Below are 23,316 nucleotides of genomic sequence, written 5' to 3' on the forward strand. Positions count from 1 at the left end.
TGATTCTTGATGAAACAAAATATAGCACGACATTGCTTATTAATGGCTTCAACCATTGTTAGACATTCGCATTTGAACCTTTTTTACCAAGAATAATTTTTTTCATTAATATTCCTTATCAGCAACGCCAAGGGCCTAAAAATTGACCAATAACTTTACTTTTCTTCCCAAGGAAGACATGATCAGTGATTTTCAATCGAGAAGAGAAGCAGTTAAGCAGCTCTAAAGAGTAACCACGGTGACAAATGACAGATCACACGAAAAGTGAAGTAAATCTAGTTATCCACGGAACTATATTCCAGCAATATTCAGAATAGGCCTAACAATATGGGTGTTTTCAGAACAAACTTGGCGAGTAGATGACGGAAATCAATATGTGACGCCAAGTTAAGGAGCCGTCTTTATGCATAAAGGGAACAGAACCTAACAATAATTATTCAAGGTTTTTGCGTTTCGAATTTCTTCGCTGTTGGGACAACGAAAGATGGATGTTAAGGTATGTTCACAAAGTATGGTTTCTAATGTTGGAATAGCGTCAGCTCTGTGCATTGGTCAGATGTCGTGGTTATCAAGAAGGTGATTTCTAGTTAGGGATCATCCATAAATGACGTAGCATTTTATGAGTGATTTTTCATACCTCCCTCCCCCATCGTAGCATTTCGTCACAAACCTCTAAATACCCCCTGGTAATTACGTAGCTTGACGGTAGCCCTGCCCCCCCTTGTCACCGTAAATTTTTTCAAAAATTCTATTCTATTCCCCTTTAAAAAAGCTACGTAGCATGACATGACCCCCTACCTCCCTGTCGTCACACATCATCACAAAATACAAAACTCCCCCTCCCCCGTATAATGCTACGTCATTAATGGATGATCCCTTTAGTAGTATTTTTAATAAACAAAACAATATGTGTGCTTTTGAAATGAGCCTTGACGGGTAGATGATGGAAATCGATGTTTGACGCCATTTTAAAATCTTAAATCGACAACTTCCGGTTGAGTAACATTTTCAATAATAACACTAATTTTCAATATCAACATTTTTGAAGTGGGTTTAACGAATAGATTTATTTAAAGGATAAGCGACGAAGTGAATCGTTCTCCAGCTAAATCTGATGGCACCACGGTCGTACCTTTCTTTGAATTGCGAAAGTTTTTCTTTCAATGATCGACTCAAGCGCATCAGTACGGTAGACATCTCCTGTGATGGTTTAGCCAGGTTATAAAAGCTCGTAATACACAATTCCTAGCTGATCCCACCAAATACACAGCATGATCTTGGCACTGTGAATAATTCGCTTTGGATGCAATGATAGCGCATGACCAGAAGGACACCATGATTTTTTCCGATGGAGTGTTATCGTCATATACCTCAAAAAACAATCGATGACATTCAACGGCTCTTGTTTCTCGAATTGAAGCACCCTGTGTAGTAAACCCCTCCAAGTTTATTCGTACCCCAAATGGTTGGGGTATTCTTTTTTTAATTCGTTTCATTTGACACGGTCCACAGCGGCAGCTTATCGGAACCGTAGGTCTTTGATATGCTTACAATATGTAAAAAAAATTAAAAAGGAACAAATATTGATTATCCGTCGGATCTCTTGCACGCAACTCCTGTTGCTCGCAGAAACCTTTCGCTGTGGAACATTTGTCAGCTCGCCCACTGCGTCATGGGAGTCATTGGATTCTCTCTTGTTTTTCACGTCCAAGTCGTCATTGTTTAAGCTGTTTTGGTGTCCGTGATCAGATGTACTTCTCTGCTTCTTGCGCTTTCGAATGACTAGTGTGTTATTAACTTCCTTGCCAATGCTGCTTACAACTGGGGGTTCCGTGTTCTTTTTTTCCGGTAGTCGTGGCCTGAACAACTGCTATCGCTTGCGCTTAGTATATTGACAATGGAAACTCTGTTTTAAGTTGGTTTGCCGTAACTGAGTTGGCATCGAGTCTTCTGCAGACCAGCTGAAGCAGAAAATAGACCGGGAGGTATTCTTGAAACGATCTTAACGAGTAGAGAAGTCGTAGAGCGAAGTCATTCTGAAATTCAAGATGATGATATCCGGCTAAGCCAAATTCTCTATAAACCTACCAGTACGGGTTTTTTCGCAATGGAGTTAAGGAGTCAATTGAGGAACATCATGTGACACGCGAGTTGGCAAGTTTTACACAACCACAAGTTACCTTTTTAAGGCCTATTTACACCCTCGGCGAAAATGAACGTGAACTCGATGCGCACCAAATTGTTTTTTCCAATATCTCACTTATTAGTGCATGGAAATTGATGAAACTGGAACTAAACGATAGTACAATAATATACTTAGCGAATCCTTGCACAATTATTCGATATAATTGAATCTATGCAATAATATTTATATTCCCCGATCATTTTAAATATTCCACGGTGAAATATGTCCGCAGTGGATAATTCACTTGTTCACCGGGAGTGTAAACGAGACGATGGGCGGAATTGATACGGAGTGGTGAATATAAATGTCATCGCTGCAGTAAATTTTGCGACATCTTCCATAACCTGACACTGTCAATGGAATAAACGTTCCATATCTATCTGTTGATCGCTCTTGAAAGTAACCCACACCTAACCGAGGACGCACTACAAAAAAAAAAAAAATAAAAACACACTGACGTCATCACTCTTGAGCATCCGCAAATGCTCAAGAAGCCGGAGAGAATAGTTAAACTTGCACTGAGAGCAATTCAAGGAAACTATTCCTTCATTGCTTGAAAAAATCAATTTACTTCACTTCTCCATTCATCAATTAATTAAAACCCACTTCTATTACGTCAAAGGTATGCTCTAAAAACTCGTAGCGATTTAAGAAAAAAACTACCATCGAAAACACGTCACTCAGCAGCGCCAACTGCGATCGAAACTGCGAAGGAAAAATGTGACGCATTTGATGGTATGTTTGAATGCAGGTGTCACGCGTCTCATTAATAATAGCAAAACGATCGAAGAAAAGATCACGTCTTTCATTTCACACACCAACGATTCTTCGGTTTCAATATTTGAGACTAGGACGGCGACAAGCTGAAAGATTATTAATAAGCTAGTTTTATTTATAGCTTGCGGGGGGTGCGCACGAGAATACATTTTCAATAAATTATCGATGAAAATTGGAATCAGTTCAAGTGCCGTTCAAAAAAATTAAACTAAATAGCGTTTAATGTTGTAATTAATTTAATTTACCGTATCGATCAAGGTTGAAATCATTTCAAACCACACACCGACCAATTTATCTAATGCAACTGCAAAATGAGAGCCCAGCGAAACACCGGCATTTAAGAAGCAGGTTATCAAAGAAACCACATCAAAGCAAGCCTTTGTCAAAAACTCATGGCAACTCAGCACCACGGCTACCGCATGAATGCATTAGCAAACCTCAGTCATCCAATCGAAGAAAAAGAGTTTCAAACTTGTTGCCATCGATCGGGAAAATTTACTGAAACGGGAAATATAAAAATGCAACAAATTTTCCCACCCCCGAACCAAGCCGACGACAGCCAGAGAAAACGAATGCTGGTGAGTGTCAGGAGTGCCTTCCTGTGTTTCCAGGGAAACGGCATTTCTCTCGCGTTCTGCAGTTGTTGAGTATGTTTTGACTACCTGTGAGTACACTGGGCCCATAGTGTGAAGCCTGTGTCGGCTTGGAGGCGAGATCGAAGGAACAAACGAGAGAATGAGTGACCGGTGAGTACCAGCTTCGGGAACCCTCCAACCCAAACACTGCTGGATGAGGCAGGTGAGTGTTCGTGAATGTTTTGTGAGTTTCAATCCCCGGACCGGAGCGATGCTCCCTCGGCTGCACGGCCGTCCTAGCAGTTGTGTAGACGTTCCAAGGTGAGGCGCACATGTTGCATGTCTCCGTTAGTAACTAGACGACTGCTGGGTGTCCTTTCCAATCAGTATCTACCGAGCTGACGGGGTGTTGTCAGTTTGGGATGTTTTTTGAAAGAATTTGGATCGTATGCTTATCTCTTCTTGGACTGAGTTAAATCGGCACAACTTTTTACTTCCTAGGGTATTTTTTTAACCTGAGGAGATCGGCTCGCAGATTATTTTACCTTTTATCGTGTCGCAAGACACATGCAAGTAAGCTTATAATTATTGTAAACTTTTCAACGAGTACTTCATTGAAGCCTGCGGTTTTGGCTGCAAAATTTTTCCAGATTTTTAAACGAGCGGTGTTGCCATCTTTATTAGATCTAGAATTCTGTTTCGGTATATCAATCAGCGTACCGAGACCCCGCCAAAATTATTTTTGAATCATTTTTTTTTGTTGCAGCCAGTTTTCCTTTTGTTCAAATGACGAGCTTGCTAGTATTCGTTCTCTAGTCTATATGAGATAAGAAAAAGGCTTCCACAAACAAAATTATTGACATTGACAATAAATGCGAAATACCAGGCTTATGCGAGAATTTCACGGGGAAAGACCGAACTGAAATGTAGTGTTATCGACTGGTCTGCCAGTCATTGCTTCAATATCGTAGAATTGTTTCGAAGATGCGAAACAAACAGAACATCCTCGAGTTGAAACCACATAACTGCACTACACTTTCCCATCAACCATGGAACATTCCATTATGTGATAAATGTTTATCCATGGATATAGGTAGGCATTTTGGATCTGTCCTTCGATGTATTCCTTCTCGCACAATGAAATGGCTAGTTTCCTTGAGAAACTGCATGCGGATTAGACGACATAAGCTTGTCTTTGGTTTATCCAATTTTATACACCGAAGCATATAACATACATTAATGGGGTCTTCAGAAGTTTTGTATTTTAAGGATGTGTAAAATTCTCTCTAGAATACCTGTCCCTCTTAATTTTCATATTTTTTTCAATTAGTCTTATATTTGCCGAAAAAAGCTAACATAGGTCAATACAGTAGTAATTTTATAATCATTAAATATTTGCTTCTTTGAAAAACAGAACTTACCGTGCGTATGACATCGACATATAATTCGCTAATGCGATCTGATTTTAGTCAGTTTCCAATATGCGATGTTCTGGAAGAAAAATCATCTCATATCTAGCTTGTACAACTACACAGAAATTTATTTACGTTTCTTTTAATAACTCGAAAGAAAGTAACAATGCTAATAGTTACTATCACTTCACTGATATTATTATCACTTCACATCATTGCTAGTTTCGCTATAACTTGAGGCTACATACGATCTAACTGTAACCAATACCACACAAAAATACAATGATGCATAGAGGAAAATTGCCACAGCCACGTCAAACTTCAACATATTCACACTCACAATCCGTTTACTAAGCTTAATTGAAGGTTATGATTTCTCAATAATTTCTATTCCCTGTCGTTGGAACACTGCACTAAAATAAATGAGAAGCACTAACTCACACGTCTGTAATCATTTCACTGCTAATTCAAACCCAAGTTTCACTACAACTTCAAATCACGTGACCTGATCGAAATCATTGCCTAATTTATGATGTCCTGGAAGAAAAAGAAGTAACAAAGTTTATAATTTCCAAAATATAGAAGTCGTTTTGTCTCATTGTTCTGTACATGCCGTACGAGGCATTTAATTTAATAGTAAAATTATTTTGGGACCTCCCATCCCAAACATTATTAGAAAAGCCCCGAGTCTCACCTATGGTTTTAATTATCCTCAATATAATTCCACTATTAAAAGTCCATTTATGAACTATTTTTATCTTTCCAACTCTGGCATCATTGGAGACTGCATCAAATATTTCATTCAGTCGCATTAAGTGTGAAGCTAGCTCTGACAATAAAATTGGCATGAAACTCATTCATCAGTGAAAACACAACTAGTTTTGACCGTGAATTTTTAGTCGACATTTTACTGTGGAGTACAACTTTATACAGACTTCAGTGCACAGATAAGAATCACATGGACAATTGATCATTTTTTAAAAGAATTTTTCAGACGACTCTCACTTGGCCGGTGCAAACTTTGTGCTTCAAATTTTTTACACCCATAAGAAGGTTTAACGAAGTAGCTCACCTTTGCGAATGTAAATTATAGCCGCTCATATAAATATCACTTGGAGACAGCTGCTTAAAATTACTTCACTCTGAGTGAATAGTTCAATCAATTCAGCATGCAGGAGATACGACCAGATGTGAGCACTTTCCGAAAGAAAAAAAAAATCCAAGCCCGATGTGTTTATTGCAGCACCATTGCTACCCCCGGCCTACTTTGATGTCTATGCGGTAGCGACGATTTCGTTCACGCGAGAATTGTAATGAATTGAGGGCGTACAGCACTGTTTTACGTTTCAGCTGGCCACCATCGAAGATGCCGATCGTAAACATTGTATTTTGTGGGATGTGCTTCTCACCATCCTATTGTATACAGTGAGATCTAATTTCATCGTTGGAGTAAAGATACAAATCATTTCACCGTGAACTGGTTTAGGCAATTGACTAAAGCGGACGAAATTGAAATTTTCAGTTATAAACAGTATGAATGGAAACGCATGGTTGTTTATAGTAATTCATTCCTAAACCCACCCTATGAGGGAATCTTTCACCCGTCCACTGCGCAGGATCACTTTTTAGCCATTAAATTTCTCTAAACGTCATCTGATTTTTCTTCGTCACAATCATCAAGCCAAAAATTAATCGGAGAAAAGTTTTACTAGTACATTTCCAATCGAAACTACAAATTGAATGAATCAGTGTCAGAACATAATGGCTCAAATTTAGTGGCAACTTGACGAACCATGCCGACCGGGACCATTTGATACGCGTCGCAAAGGTAAATCAATCGTAGCAAACATGTTTTATCGCGGTTTGCTTGTTTTGCTCCCGACATTCGATGAGCGAGCGAGCAACGAGAGAGCGAATCGCACGATCGCGAGATTTTCGTTCGGATCGTTGTTTTGTGTAGAATCACGGTGTAAGGAAGAAAATCGCGGCCTGCTATGCAGCAAACGATTTGGCAAACGTGACTAAACTTTGGCGCGGATCGAGGCAGATGCAGTTTACTGCTCGCTCACGTAGGGGTGTGACAGTGGAAGCGGGAGGTGGCTGCCAAAATAGAATCTGCATCTTTCTGGCTGCTGTCGTTATAGTCAGTGTTGATTTCTGGTAGCAGTAGAACAAGTTAGATTTAATTTCTGGTATCTTTTGGCTGGCGACCGTTAAGCATTAGAACTAGACACAGACAGGTGAAATCGTGATTCTCTCGTGCTGTAATCAAGTGTCTGTGCAGAAAAGCGCCGGTATGTCCCTGTTTTTCTAACGAAAACCCACATAAAGTCAATGAAAAATCAAAAATTACATAATTGTTTAGCGGTGATGGTGACAGAAATGTAACCTTTTTCCTATTTCGCAACAGAGTCGCCATCGGTGGTCAGGGATGGATTTCCTGCTGGGTGGCTGTGCGGCGACCTGTGCCGGAGTGTTCAGCAATCCGTTCGATGTGATCAAGACGCGCCAGCAGCTGCAGGGAGAACTGGTGGACGCGGCCGAGCTACAGCGAAATCCCTACCGATCGATCACCAAATCGATCGAGTCGATCTTGAAAGCAGAGGGACTGGCAGGTCTACAGAAGGGACTTGTTTCGGCACTGGCATTCCAGTTCACGATGAACAGCATTCGGCTTGGAATCTATCAGACGGCGGAGAATTACGAGTGGACCCGGGGCAGGAGTAAGTTTGGAACGCTGATGTACTCCATTCTCTGGGGTGGGTTTAGTGGTGTTATGGGTACGACCGTTGCCTGCCCACTGTACATGGTCAAGACCCAGATCCAGGCAAGGTCTCACGGGAAGTATGCCGTTGGATTTCAGCACAATCACACCGGAACGTTTGATGCGTTGAGTGGGATCTATCGGACGTACGGGTTGAAGGGACTGTGGCGAGGATATTCGGGAATCGTTACGAGGACGGCCATCGGATCGTCCGCTCAGCTGGCGACCTTCTCGAACTTTAAGGAATTTTTCGTGCAGTTTGAGATCTTCCAGCAGTCGGTGGTGTTGACGGCGTTTGCTGCCAGCATGTTCAGTGGATTCTTCTGCTGTGTGTTTATGTCGCCGTTTGATGTCATCGCCACGAGGCTGTTTAATCAAGGTATGAATGATTTTTTTTAAAATTTAGACACTAGAACAGATCCCGTGTTAACTTACCAACAAGGTCCACCTTGTCTACTGCGGTTTAAGTTCTTATAGTAAAGATTTAACCAGTGGTTGATCTACCGTTGATGAAACCGGCTTAATAACTACTCACGAATCCGTTTACCCGTTGCGACAAGCGTCGGGGTAGGAAGTGAGGTAGCACTTTGTAAACGGCGTATAAAACTGTGATCCAATTTGTCCCCTGTCTTGTATATCGGAGTGATGAGCCCTGACTGTAGCTCTTTCTCGTTTCTCACTGACTCCTGTAGATGGCACCTCTTATCTCAAAATAGACGTGTCTACTGCTTTCGTTCCTATCACTACGACTTTAGATTCGCAGCATTGCTGAGCCTGCTGAATTATTCTCGTCCAATATCTTTTGACATTCCGTCGGCTGCTCTTCACGTATCCCAGGACACAGACATTGCTCATGGCTGCTTTTATTCTGCTCCGTCAGCCCTAAAAGGGCCGCTCCAGCGAGGTACTGCATCCCAAGCAGCACGTTTCCAGGTGCTGCGCATAGGCTGTCAGTCTCTTTATCAGTCGGTGCAAGTTCTATCGTGGCGCCAGTATCCTACAGTGCGGATAGTTTTGGAAGCTGCCTAACCATCACTAGGTAATGGCCCGAGTCGATTGTAACGATCAGCTACGTTCGGAAAGTACCGTCCATCAATAATAATCTGATCAATTTGAGGTGGTCTCCAAAGGTACCTACGCAGAAAGCGATGTTGAAAGATGCTCTTTATTTATCTTCTTGGAGGTGGCGAAGTCGATGAGTCTTAGGCCAGTCTCGTTCGTTTGCTGGTAGGCACTGAACCGTCCAGTAACTGGTCTGAATTCCGCCTTCTGATTAGCTTGAGCGTTGAAGTCGTTGATGACAATGTTGACATCATGACTCGGGAAGCAATCGTATTCACGCTTCAGCTGCGCGTAAAATTCGTGTATGTTGTCATTGCTGCTTCCGCGTTCATTATACTGATGTTGAAGAATTGGCCTTTGATCTTCAACTGGAACTCTGTCGGTTACCGGTCACCATCCGATCACACGCTTTTTCATTTCCCCCACCTACCATAAAAGCTGTTCCAGCTCGTGTAACCGCGGCTCTTTTTCATTTTGATTATAGAGGTTTTAACCTTAAGGTCATTCGTCTTTTTTCGGGTTAGAGAAATCTCGTTTTGGACCGCAGTTTAGTGGTTTCAGAGAAAGAGCCGTACTGTAGACCTCTTTCAACACACTTCTGGCAGCGCTATGATGTCAAACTTACGGTCTCTTACTATTTAGGACCGTATGTGGGCACTACCGATGAATCACAAAGACTTGCAGTTCATTGTCCCAATCCATAGTCCGTTTTTGTCGCATAGGTATAGTCCGATTGAACCCATCTGAAATTTCTTGCCGAAACGTCAGAGCTGCCATTTTTCGGGCAGTTCGCCAAACCTGTCCCAACCTCCTGTAACCTGGTATATTACGGAGAGGTTGGGCTAGGCGCTAGCTTACCCTGTGACCAGTGATGCCATACGTACAGATTTATCTGGAAAGGTACATATTTTTGAAGCATTTTTGGTACAGATTATGTACGGTACAAATTACAGATTTTTGTAAAAAAGGACAGAATAGTACAGTTTTTTTTACAAGACAGCAAGGCAAAATAATTTAACCCTGCGATTCATCCCAGTAAACAGCAGGTAAACGTTTAGTTACGCAGCAGGGATGGCAAGAATCAAGCAAGAAGTGGAGCTGGTACTGATTGAGCTTTAACTGAAGCTGACATTAGAATGTGATATTCGAGAAAACTACTTCCAGCAAATCAAAGGGATAATGTCTAAGTGAAAGCCGAGCGAAACTGCATACGCTTGCTCTGATCTGCTCCATTTGAATTCATGCAGGCAGGTTTCTCGCATCCTATTGATATTACCAGCCCCATCTTAGCTTCTCGCCGCCACACTGTTGGCCACCTTTGGTTGCAAACAAAGTAGCAGCGAGAATTTGAGCTGGAGCTGATATTGGATGTACCCAGCCGGAGCCGTGGGTCTTTTATATTTTATATTAATGTAAAAAAGGAAACAATAAAACGAGTATTATTGTATCTTTTTCACATCACTTAAGTATATGCACGCCGTTTTTGGAGGCACACAATTTTGTAAATCTCATCATTTATGATGCCTTGGGTCACGAATGGTTTACTACATTTATCACAAGTGAATATGCTCCGCTATATAAGATATTTCAAAGCAAATTTCGATGTCTTCTTCCAGTTGAAGCAGTCATCCACCGCAATTTTGTCCTTACCTGTAAAATATTCTACAATTTTTTTTTGCAAAAATCAAAACTGACTGATATGAATATTGAGGAAGACTATACGTCAATCGATAGATGGAAAAGGCAGAAACTGGTGCTGTTGCCGAAGCCCGGGAAGCCGCCAGGCGACCCATCGGCGTACAGACCAACCTGTCTGATAGACACGACTGGCAAACTGCTTGAGAGGATCATCCTCAACAGGCTCACCCCGTACGCGGAATTCTAACTGGTTTCTTGTGGAATTACAGCTCAAATAAAACAACCGAGTCAGAATGTCTGGTTTAACTTCCCCGAATGAAAAATATGTAAAAGAAAAATGGTATTCATAAAACAACCTTGTTATTGTTTGGGTACAGAATCCGGTACAGTTTTCTATATAGAAGAGTACAGATAGAAAAGATTTTTCAACTCCCGGTACAGATTTAATTGTGGCAACACTGCCTGTGACGGCTGCTTTATAGCCCGTGGTATTTAGGCCTAGAGTCGTGAAGCTGGTTTCTGTCACGAATCACAATTAGGTTGCTATTGAGACTAAGCATTACATGTGATTCACCTGGCGGTTTGCAGTTCAGCCTTAGCCCTGTCATAGTGCTCTTCACTTCATCATTAGGTTCGGGATCGGAGATTATAGCAAATTTTCATATCATTATGATTACAACATCGTCAGCAAATCCATCCACTTTGTATTCGATTTCATTTAATATTTTATACAAGCCTTCTACAACTAATAGTCACAATAAGAGTGACAGAACTTCGCCTTGAGGGCATCCCATGTTTGTTTTTTCATAATTAGTGTCGTTTTTTCGATAGTGTTAGTTGTTTCACGGTTTATAAGTAATGAGTTGATCCAATTTATTGTGAAAATATCACTCATGCTTTCTCAGCGCTTGAGATACATTGTCAAAAGCTCATTTAATGTCGAAAAAAGCCGGAATTGTCAAATATTCCAACCAATATGTGCAATGTATCTATTGTTGAGTTATGGCTTTGATATGCGATATGAAATTCGTTCAGTGGAAAGTATTTGGTATAATTCCGATGATAAGTATACAGTTTAGTACTGGAGTACCCGGAAGATCCGCTTCAGATATGAATTGATATGCTATTTGCTTTTTGTGGCATTATTGACAGTATTTCATCCACCCCCAGGGATTTGAATGATTGAAAGCAACCGTTCGCCGGTAAATATGGCACTGGCTAATTTTAATTCCATCCTGTTCTTGTATATTATCATTGGGGACCGAACCAGGAAAATGTTTCTCCATCATGATACGAAGTGATTCTAGAGAATCAATGATTAAAGTTCCATTGTCCTTCTTCACACCATTTAACCCGTTTTTATGATTGTTTCAGAGACTTCTTATAGTCTTGTAATGATTGGAGTTCTTTCAACTCGCTCGAACATCGGTACAATAAACTTTATTCGAGATTTCCTAATTTCTACGTTGTACGTCATTAGAATTTTTATATTGATCGTTTGTCCCTTGCTTCATATTGGAAGAGCATGTGCCTCTGATCTGACAAAGTTGATTTATCAGATACATGCCAGTTTGTAATGTTCTGAGTTTTTCGGTTTGCAATGGTTAGATCTAGCACGTATAGCATTTAAAAAAGTAAGTTTCTCTTAATTCCTCTATGCAGTAAATTGAAACAATAACGTCGGTCCTCCCTCTTCTTGCCGGTATATCCAAATATATTGCAACTTTGTCTCTTCTTATGGTATTATTATAAAGTTAACATTTGCACTTATCAGAAAAGCCGCAAGAATCATTCATAGGAGTCGTTAAAGTCGTACCTTGCCAGTTTGTGTATAAATATACCTGGAATACCACGTCTATATTTTCTTTTGCGGATCTGCGACAAGAGATTCTAGTTTCCCTTTTTGTATGATACGCTGGAATGTTGTCTTTAGTTTTGTAACAGCCCCGACTTATGAAAAAAACAAAACCCCCTATGTGTCAGAGATTCGCTTGTCAAAGTTTGAAGATGATACTCCGTTCACGGCTAACACACTGTAGTCCCAATAGCCTTTCAATTCTCGGCACGGATACATATTGACTCAAACACCCATGTCTTACGACATGGAAGCGGTGACCCAGTGGATCTGTTGATGACTGAATTACCTCAAGCTGCCTGATGCCACGCCAGGCTGGTTGTGACCGAAGAATGATAGTATACTATTGTCATGCTTCACAGCATGGATCACAACGTTGCTGCATGAATATACACAGAAAGTTCAAAATGTTTCCTAGATTTCGATATGTGATATGATCATTGCAGTGGCGGTGCTAAGGGGGGGGGGGGGCGAAGGGGGCAACCGCCCCGAGCGGCAAAATCAGGGGGCGGCATTTCCTACTCAACAAATTTCTATTTCATTTTTTAGTAATTGTTCAAGTTTCATTAATCACGATAAAAATCAAGTGCGGAGGAAAAGCTTGAATTTATATTATTTTCGCATCTGTTGACAATTAAAAATGTAGGAAATCGGGACGACGGATGCGATCGAACAAAACTATATATTTATTGATTAGTCTCAAAAGATTCAACGGAGATGAGTTTCCGAATGTCCTTGTAGTAGTGTGAGTATTAGACAATTTTGACTTTTGTCGAAACACTGTTAAATCAAACGGTAATTGGCTTTACATACAATTTGTCAAATATGAGCTTTTTTCGAAAACTCTAGTTCACTCACAAGAATTTTCAAGTTTGTAGATGAAAATATATGAAAAATGGGCAATCGAAACAATAAATTCAGTACATCAACTTGTGCATCCCAAAATCTGCAGATATGTAGCTTAAGTTGTAAGGATCAACATTACCGAAGACTGCAAATTGATACGATTTTGCAGTAAAAAGATATTCTCATGTAAAGTTATGTGTTGCCTCTCTTTCTCGCACACGCTTAGAATAGGAAACTTTGAAAAAATTGGTTGGTCTTCAAAGTTGAAAAACTAACTTGAAGACCAACCATTTTTTTCGTGAACCTCTAAAAATCTAAAAAGTGGCTGTGAGAAGCAATCCACTCCGTGATCGGGATGATCTGCGTGGTAGAAAGAATACCTTCGGATTGGTTGAATGGCCTTATATGTCCTACCTTCAAGAAGGACTACAAACTCGAACATAATGTCTTCCGAGACATAACGATCATCAATGCCGCCTACAAGGTAGTCTCTCGTGTTCTTTTGAGGAGACTGTGTGTGTTGGCTGAATCCTTTGTTGATGAATATCAAAGCGGGTTTCGAGAAGCACGATCGACGACGGACCAAATGCGACAAATTCTGGATATATTCAGGGAAAACAACTTGCGGACAAGACAAAGTACATGGTAGCTGGCAGAGAACGTAGCAGTCGTGTTGGGTTTGAGGTGGAAAACGATGGGGTACGGTAAACCAATTTATATATCTTAGAACACTACTGACATATGATAACGATGTTAGTCGCGAAAGAAAAATGCATATTGCTGCTGCGAATATTGAAGGAAGCAGGGTATCGAGTGCTCGGCTTGTTTGGGGAAGAATTCTGCGTTCAATACTCGGCAGCACAGTAGAAAATGGAGAATAGCCCAGACAGTACCAAGTATACAACCATGCTGACATTGAAAGGCTGATAAAACACGGCAGACTACAGTGAGCTGGGCTTGTAGCGCCGAAAGACGAAAGAGATACCAATTAAAGTTATGACAACAGAGCAGAGAACCTGGAAGAAGTCGTCAATTTCGAGACAAACCCCGCTCTCGCTGGCTGTGCACAATTGAGGAAGATGCGCATGCGGTGGGCGTCTATGGAACTGGCGGTCCAAGATCGAGTAACCTGGAAATCTAAAATACATTCAGATATGATTTGAATTATCCGGTCACTAGGTGACTAGTTTGTTAAGGCAAATTTGATGTTATGATAGATGCACTTGGCCGCCCTTTCGCCTAGGGACGTTTGACAAGCAATTACATACAAAGCTGAGGCACGAGCTGGAAGCTGGCGAACACTGGGAAGTATTCACCATTCGGCGACCTTGTTATTAGTATAATAAATAATTACAAAGTGCCGCAAAATAAAAAATGTACTTTTCAAGTGATCCAGAAAAGGTTGCAGGTCTGGTCAAATACAATACAAACCCACGATGTCTAAATTAGAAACTTGCCCGCATAAACTTTTAAGGGGACGGTTTCATATAAAATTTTCAAAAAATCGAATTAATGGTAAAAAATTGAACTCTTGAAAATTCATTATAAAAGGGGCGGCAAATTTAATTTTTGGCCTCTGGCGGCAAATCATCTCGCGCCGCCACTGGATCATTGGACTTCAACTCCACAAGGTTTCGGATAACCTAAGACATTCGTAAAGAAGTATTTTTCCAGTAATTTTGTATGTATCGTGTCAGCTATGAATGTTCAAACGCTGATACGACCAATCAATAAAAAATTTCGTTTCGAAATTTTCCCATATTTTATGAAATGGTTCTACATGCAAATGACATTTTTGTGTACTTTCCCTTTTTGATTATTACGGCGTCACCATAAAACTTACCTATAATATCCCACTACATACCGACTGATTTCCCCGAACATATTATGAAAGCAAATTTTAATGTTAGTGGGTTATCAGCAAAGAAAAAATAGGCAAAAATATGTTATTCATACTTACAATAATTTGAATACGTCTTCTAGATATGTTGCATATATAGGCTGCAATGGGATGAACTGACAAACTTTGCCATAATATTAGAGCATTAACAAACATATCTTTTGGAATGTATACGGTTTGCTGCTTTTTATTGCCAATTCGCACTGGTTTAGTGGGAATGGCGATAAATGAACCTTTAAACAACAATCCAAACAATGCACAGGCCAAAACATATCCAACTTATCCATAAAAATAATGCTCAACCAGTAACAAATGTTCAACAAATGCTCGATTGTGTTCAATATTTTTAAATCAGCATCAAGCATTACATTCAAAAAATTTGTACCGAAAACTACATTGATCTTGGAGCCAACCTATACAGCCATTCATTTTTTATTTGTTTGATCAGAAATAAAGAGCATGCCGAAACAAGTTTAATTGGTTAAAATTTGCTTGCTAATGTGTTCCAAATTGTTGTAGGAAAAGGATTTGTTTTCGAATATTAATATTAATAATTTTCTCTCCAACAAAAGATAATTTTCATGAAAAACCGAAAATAATTCAGACTCATATCATACGACTCACCGTCGCGCCATCTACTCGTCAACCGACGCGCTTTGATTTGTCAATACCGCTCACCGATAAACTTTCACTGATCTGCGATCAGTAAAATGCTGCATCACCAGCACTACCGCACAAAGTGACGCCAAATGGACGCCATTTTCACATTTCTTTTAAATGCAGAATGCCACACTATTTTTTTTCTCTACCACAAGCTATTTACGTATTCTTCAGGCAATCAGACACTACCACTTTTTCACGTTTTTCACACCTAACAAAATAAAAAAAATGCTTCGCGCTGAAATTTTTCACTTAGAGAACATTTTCTTCCTGCCGCAATTGATCGCGGAAACCGAACGGAACGACGAGTTGTGTTGACCGAATCTCACTCGCGTGCAAAGAAAATACCACTTGCAATTTAATTGCAAAAAAACACTTCGAAATTATCAGAACTGTAACCATTTTATTCTAACGGGACGCGCCCGTGACGAACGACTGAACTATCACCGCGAAATCGTTCTCAACTAAACTGAAACTGACCACAAACACATCGCAAATTGTACCGGTTCTATTTTTTCAATCGAATAGCGCTACGCTTGTGTTGGTGGAGGTGAAAGAAATATGATTCGCACGATATGACAGTTTTTCGTCAACGGCGCAGCACGCCAAAGAAACGTCAATTTTCGTTGCATGAGAAGACAAAACATCAGCGGCATTGGATATTTTGAGTTTTGACAGACGAAAGGAGTGAATGTGTACACGCGAAATATAATAACGACGTAGTTTTCTTCCCGGTAGCTGATGTATCGTGTGAAACGTACACATCCAGTCGCGATCGGTTTTGTGCGAGGTAAGCGGGTGATCTTGAATTTAAATTATCACGCGTCGTGTGTCTTGAAATAGAAAACTGTATTGTATGTTTCAAAAAGCCACATGGAAAACACACAAAGCGTTTAGAATATTGATGCATTAATTTTGTCATTCGCTCATAGAATAATTTTAAAAAGTTTACTAGAATAGGTAAAATTGAACCGATAAACTTCGCTACTAAATTAGAGCGCGCGTTAATATATTTTGTGAATACATTTGTTTGTTGCGAAATCGCACTAGTTTAGAGGGAAATGGTGCTAGATGAGCCTCTTACCTAGAATAGTTCAAGATGAAATCAACACACAGGCCAAAACATCTCCAACTAAACCACAAAGCTAACGCTCAACCAATGACGAATGTTCTTCAACTGTACCATATAGTTTTAAATCAACATCAAGCATTATTGTCGAAAATTTCTACAGCGCTTGATCAAAAATAAAGAGCACGTCAAAACTAGTTTAATTTGGTTTAAATTTAGTTTACAAATATATTCGAAATTGATGCATAAAAACGATTTGTTTTCGAATATTAAAGATGCTGTCTATCTCTGAGACTTTCTATATTCGCAATATTTTTCGTGTCAATCATAGCCAATTTTCATAAAAAAATAAAATAAGTCAAACTTTATGCGAAATATCGTACGACTCACTGACGCGCCATCTATTCCTCAACATGCGCTTTGATTCGTAAATACCGCTTACCGATAAACTTCCAGTGATCCGTGATCAATAAAATGCTGCACTACTTCACTACCGCACAGTGACGCCAAATGGACGCCATTTTCACATTTCTTTTCTATGCAGAATGCCACACTATTTTTTCTCTACCACAGACTATTTACTTATTCTTCAAGCAATCAAACACTGCCACTTTTTTACACCTAAGATAACAAAAAAAATGCTTCGCCCCGGAAATTTTCACTTAGAGGAAGAACATTTGCTTCCTGTCACAATCGATCGCGGAAAACGAGCGGAACGACAAGCCGTGGATTTCGACCGAATTTCATGCGCGTGTAAAATATAACTTGCAATTTATTTGCTAAAAAACACTTCGAAATTATCGAAACCGTAACTCGCCGTAACCATTTTGTTGTAAAGCGACGCGCCCGCGACGAAACGAACGACTAAACTTTTTCACCGCTGAAACCATCTCTAAACTAAACACTAACACATCGCAAACTGAACCGGTTTTATTAACCGCGGACAGTGCTGCGCTTGTGTTGGTGAAAGCAAATGAAATATGAGTCACACGATACGTCAGCTGTCCCTCACCGGCGCAGCACGCCAAAGAAACGTCAGTTTTCTTTAAATGAGAAGATATAACATCAGCGGTATTGTATATTTTGACACAGGAAAGGAGTGAATGTGCGCAAGCGAAATATAATCAATTTATTCCGAAGGAAAGTGACGTAATTTTCGTTCCGTTTCCAATAACTGATGTATCGTGTGAAGCCACAATCATGTTCGTGCTAGCTGAGGCAAGCGATGACCTTGAATTTGATTTTTCGCGCGTCGTAGTGTGCCTTGTCACTGAGACGTCCAAAAAAATTGTTTCAAAATCGTTCAACACGGGTCCAACGATGGACGTTTGTTGAACGGTTATTTGGACGTTGTCCAAATTGGTCCAACGAACGTCCTTCATTGGACGATTTTGAAACCAACCGTTCTTAGAGGGTTGAAATAGAAAGCTGTGTTTTTCAATCTGACACATGGAAAACCGATAACCGTTTAGAATATTGATGCAAAATCTTAACTGATTGTTTTCAAATTTTCGAAAGTTAAATATAAAGAAATTGAAGAATTAATTGCTAGATACAACCACAGTGTCATTAAAAAGTTGCAATTTATTTAATTTTATCAAATCAGAACTAACGACTCTTGCAGTACTTTCGCAGCACTGAAAAAAATAGAATAAAATATTGACTTAGTACGCAAGAATTGCTTAATTTATATTCTCTGTTAGATAGTCTCTTTTTAAGCAAATCTCTGGAGCAATTAGTTTTTGTTAGCCACTTTTCATATTCTACTAAATCTCGGATACCACGCAGATACCATTACAGGAAAGGTCTTAAAGCTAACTACTATCCCAATCTCGAGATAACTTTTTCTAAACAGCTCTATTAAACATATTGCCTAATCCATACTTATTTTCCTCAGGAGTGGACAATCGCGGCAAGGGTTTACTCTACCGAAGCGTCTGGGACTGCTTCCGGAAGACGCTGCGGGCCGAAGGGCTGCACGGACTGTACAAGGGATTCGTGCCCAATTACTGGCGAATCGCTCCGCACACCATCCTGAATCTGACCTTCTGGGATCAGTTCAAAAGTTGGAAGGATTTGTACTACTGACCGGCTGTCGTGCTTGATTGTCACAACGCGGCTTAGCTTAATTCGCTTGGTGCTTGATTGGTATTGATTCTATGATGATCCGAAATTCGACTAATAATTGACCTGCGTTAAGCCAAACCGAGCTAAGCGCCATAATTTTTTTCGTATATTTTTCGTACCAAAATTCATTTTTCGATAACTTACCATTTACGTAGAAAGTCAAAGAACACTTGCTTGCTTTCGTTTGCCATTTGAGCTACCAAAACATAATAGATATTAGAGTTCCTGATGATACATTGGATGTTAAAGCGATGTTAGATAAAGTACCTCAAAATGGCGCTTGGTCCTCTTTGGCTTAACACAGGCCAATTGTAGCCTAGCCTAAAAATGCAAAGTTTTTATCGAAGTGATATTGTACAGTCGGTTTGAGCTGCAACTAATGCTCAAACACGTGTAGTGCGATAAGTTATGTTAGTGCAATATTGAACGAAATATAAAAAGCAATTTATTTTTTGTCGAATATTATTCCTGTTAAAGGGTTATTCATCGTGCACCATCCATTCTAGTACTACAAACACGTGTATCGCTTTTCACTCGCGCGCTGCGGTTACCGAGGCAACCACAAAACTGTTTGATCATTTTCAAGGCAAAAAGTCATCATGCCAGTGATTCTGAAAGGCCACTCCTGGAGTCAGGATTCGGACCATGTGACCATTCGTGTTCCCTTTCCGGATAATCATCTGTGTCGGGATGAAGTGTTTACCAGTTTGCAACTGCTGAAAATAAACAAGGCTCCATATTACTGGGAAGTTCTGTTGCGACATCCCGTCGTGGAGGAGGATAGTCGTTGTTTGTTGTTGGAAAATGAAGTTATTTTTTCGCTGCGGAAGCAGGAAATCGACCTTGAGTGGGACAGGTTAGAACTTGAATGTACCAAAAGCGAGAGGACACGGCTGAAGGAAGAATTGCTCGCTGGTCATCAGAAGCGCATGGAGGAAAGGGCGAAACAGCGTGCAATTGAAAAAGATCAGAAAAAGAGGGATGAGGTTTCAAAGCAGATCGAAAGAGATGGCAATACTAGAACGGAAATTGAAAACCTGTTGGAGGAAAGCAAGCGACAGGAGATGGAACGAATGGAGCAGTCATCCCGAAAGGACACTCCAAGACCGAAGAAGTTCAAAAAACATCTTCCGAAGAGTGAGCCAATTCACGAACTTCCATCAGTTAGACAAAGTGCTACTGTAACTGTGAACTTCAGCAAGCGAAACTTCATCACACCTAAGCGGGAATCGATGGAACACGATGAACAGCAGTGGACAATGAAACAAGCTGCCGCGAAAAAAGCCGTCGGATTTGTCGATGAAGATCTTCGACCCGAGGAACGCAATCCAGAATGGCTAAAGCAAAAAGGAGACACGTTTTTCCAACAGCAAAACTATCTGGCCGCTATATCCGCTTACACGGCCGGTATTCGCCTGACCAAAGAGTACTATTCGTTGTTTCTGAACCGATCGGCAGCGCATTTTGCGCTGGAAAACTATCAACGATGCGTGAGTAATTAGCTTCAAAATAGTCAAAAATAAAAACTTCCGTTCTCTTCTAGGCTGAGGATTGCTCTACCGCTTTGGAACTGCTGAGTCCACCGATAGAGGCTAACCGAAAAGCTCGCGTTTCCTGTTTGGCTCGTCGGGGAGCTGCCCTCACAAAACTAGGATATCTCCGGCAGGGTTGCGAGGAACTGATTGCCGCCTGCAAACTAGATCCACAGAACAATGAACTCCGTCGCGAAGCGGAAATGTTACAACGTAAAATGGAAGAATGTGATACCGAATCGGAATGATTCAGTGCAATAATGTTTACTTGATTTTATTAACAGCAAATCAAACAATAAATACAATAGACTATTGTTCTTCTTTCGGTTTTGCAGTACTCGTGCCTGGCGCTGTGCCGTGCACATTTTTGTATATGCCAAGTGCCTGCAGTAGGGCTATCGGGGAAGGATCTCTTCCGCGAAATTGTCGAAAAACTTCCGACGGGTGACAGGCCCCGCCAAGGGCTAGAAACGTATCCCGAAATCTTCGACCGACCTCGGCCTGTTGTCCCTTACCCTTTGCCTTGACGAATGCGCTGTACACATCGGCCGCTAACATCCGTGACCAGAGGCGACTGTAATAAGCTGCACCCCAATCACCCGAGAAAATGGTGGTCATCGAGCACGGATGAGCATCCTTGCTGTCCAACGGAAAACTGTGGAACTGGGGATAAAGTTGCTTAACTATGTCCAGCCAATAGTCGGACCGTAAATGCAGCTCCAAGTCCAGATTTGCGAAATAAAGCTCCCGACAGAGCTCGTAACCAGCGAGGTGTGTGTGACGTTTCTGGATCGCTTGAATGAAAGCATCCGGCAGGGTTTCCCCAGTTCCATAGTGGCTACTGATCGAACGAAGTACGTCTGGATCCTGTAGCAGGCATGTCAGAACAAAACCAGAAACTTCAACCGCATCCCATTCGACGTTGGATAGTCCGGCCACGTCGCTGTAATGCGTTTCTGTGAGCATGTGTTGGAGAGCGTGACCAAACTTGTGAAATAGTATCTGGACATCATCCAGGGTAAGCAGGGATGGTTTGCCGTATAACGGCGCAGGAAAATTGCAAATCAAAGCCGCCAGCGGTTTCTCGCCTGCAGCGATGCTCTTGTTAACGATTCCGACCATCCACCCGGAATTGCCTGTAACCGATATTTTCTCATCGTCCCGTGAGTATAAATCCATGTAGAATCCTGCGATCGGTTCGCTGCCTTTGTTAGAATCAAAGATGTCATAAAATCTTACGTCCTCATGCCAAGTATCTAATCCCGTTCGTTCCACAATTTTAATGCCGAATAGCGCTTCCGCTAGTAAAAACAACCCGCTCAATACTTTCGGCATTGCGAAATACTCTCTCAGTGCTTCTTTGTCGTACTGATGCAGTTCGCTCAACTGTCTCCTCTTCCAGTAAGGGACATCATAAACATCCAGAACCCCTTTGTAACCGTTATCTCCGGCAAATTGTCCAAGGGATTCCATTTCACTATCCAGAGCCGGCCGCGCATATTGATGCAACTCGTCCAAGGTGCCCTGCAACTGCTCGACCGAACCGACCATTTTCGTTTGCATCGACATGTGCGCAAAACTTTCGAATCCAATCAACTTGGCATGACGTTTCCTCAGCGAACGTATCTCCTCCAGATGATTACTGTTCTCCAGCTCCTTGTCGGTATAGGTTGAACATTTCCGGGTATCCGCCTGCCAGACGTTCCACCGTTGCGTCCGATCCGGACAGTATTCCAGGAAATTTTGCACCACAAATGGCTGCAGAGTAATTTTCCAGGGACCTTTGACTACCTGCGATTGATCTACCGCCAGTGCCTGAAGAAGTGAAGGGGGAAACTCCTGCATCAGGGCAGGATCTTTAATAACGTGGGAAAACTTTTTAACGGCCACTTCTTGTTTTCCGTGAAATTTGGAGCGCTCCTGAGCAAGTTTCTGCATAATAGCTATTAACTGCGCCTTAGATGATTCGTCTACGTCAATTCCACTTAGTTTCGATTCCAGCAGATATTTATTTATCAATCTGAAAACAAGAACCAGTCAATGCCTTTCTTTACCGGGTAATTGTTTATTTTATACCGTTTCTCTTCCATCGTAAATTTTTGCTTATCGCCACCAGTTTCTACTCCCTTCAAAGCATTGTAGATCGGTAAACTGCTAAACTTGGAAGTTCGAGCGGCTCGCGCCCGCTTGTGTATCGTCATGTAGCTTTTCGTCGGCATCTTGGAGCTGTTTCCCAAATATAACGTTTTGGCCACTCCCCAGGTCGTTTCCAGCGGAACTCCTACCATCTCCAACGGGAGAAATATATCTTTTTTCACATCCAGCTGATCTCCGCTGGCAGCAACAGCTGCAATCTTCTCCTCTATGGCCTTTACTGAACGTTCCACACCGGCCGCCTGTTGTCCAATCGTTCCGATGCACTTTTCGATCGTCACATTGTTAAACTCGGGCAGACCGCTTTCCGATCTGGCCAGAGGATTCCGCTCAGGTAGATCTTCGCCGATTTCCGGTACCCTGCAGAGGTAGAACAGTGCATCATACACAGCAACGACCGTCACGCCGGAATGAGGGTTCAATACTTACAGTACGATGTAACCGTGGCGCTTCTGGTTTGCGAGCAGATTGGAGCGAGTTAGTAGCAGACGTTTTCCGCAGAATGAAACAGCCATCGTTTAGTTTATATAATGGTTTTGTTAAAATTTCATAGTTTTGTGGCGGATTTGTAGAACTTTTGCGTATTACTCGCGTGACTTTTGCACTTTTCACCGTTTGTTTTCGTAATTTTTCGCTGGCGATCTTTTGCGGGTGACGTTTTGTATGCGGTGGAAATGTGACAGCTATCCTAGGGGTGCTCAAATAATTTTCGATCGTGCGCGATAAAAATGGCTGCATCCTGCAGATAATTGAAACTGGT

General features: G+C 41.2%; 4 protein-coding genes across 5 annotated transcripts in view; 2 read left to right on the forward strand and 2 right to left on the reverse strand.

Moving 5' to 3' along the window:
- Window positions 1-15,659, reverse strand: part of LOC131692995 (potassium voltage-gated channel protein Shaker) — a 234,920-nt gene extending 219,261 nt beyond the window's left edge. The window contains exon 1 of the mRNA XM_058980448.1: window positions 15,639-15,659. The gene's annotated coding sequence lies outside the window, so the exon portion shown is untranslated. The remainder of the gene's footprint in view (window positions 1-15,638) is intronic.
- On the forward strand, window positions 6,591-19,330 carry LOC131693037 (solute carrier family 25 member 35-like). 2 transcript variants are annotated; one of them, XM_058980512.1, is made up of 3 exons: window positions 6,591-6,777; window positions 7,360-8,092; window positions 18,641-19,330. In XM_058980512.1, exons 2-3 carry the CDS (start codon window positions 7,381-7,383, stop codon window positions 18,829-18,831), a joined length of 903 nt encoding a protein of 300 aa, XP_058836495.1. In that variant the 5' UTR covers window positions 6,591-6,777; window positions 7,360-7,380; the 3' UTR covers window positions 18,832-19,330. The 2 variants fall into 2 exon arrangements, with proteins under 2 accessions (XP_058836495.1, XP_058836503.1); XM_058980520.1 differs by lacking the exon at window positions 6,591-6,777 and adding an exon at window positions 6,860-7,243.
- A 41-nt stretch (window positions 19,331-19,371) lies between these two features.
- LOC131693029 (dynein axonemal assembly factor 4) lies at window positions 19,372-20,706 on the forward strand. Its single transcript, XM_058980500.1, has 2 exons — window positions 19,372-20,360; window positions 20,414-20,706. The coding sequence occupies exons 1-2, from the start codon at window positions 19,470-19,472 to the stop codon at window positions 20,648-20,650; spliced, it is 1,128 nt and encodes a 375-aa protein (XP_058836483.1). The 5' UTR covers window positions 19,372-19,469; the 3' UTR covers window positions 20,651-20,706.
- LOC131692984 (uncharacterized) lies at window positions 20,661-23,232 on the reverse strand. Its single transcript, XM_058980423.1, has 3 exons — window positions 22,986-23,232; window positions 22,479-22,916; window positions 20,661-22,422 (listed from the first exon to the last, which is right to left on the reverse strand). The coding sequence occupies exons 1-3, from the start codon at window positions 23,069-23,071 to the stop codon at window positions 20,712-20,714; spliced, it is 2,235 nt and encodes a 744-aa protein (XP_058836406.1). The 5' UTR covers window positions 23,072-23,232; the 3' UTR covers window positions 20,661-20,711.
- Window positions 23,233-23,316: the final 84 nt, after the last annotated feature.

Source organism: Topomyia yanbarensis, chromosome 1 (genome assembly GCF_030247195.1).
Source record: "Topomyia yanbarensis strain Yona2022 chromosome 1, ASM3024719v1, whole genome shotgun sequence".
Lineage (NCBI taxonomy): Eukaryota > Metazoa > Arthropoda > Insecta > Diptera > Culicidae > Topomyia > Topomyia yanbarensis.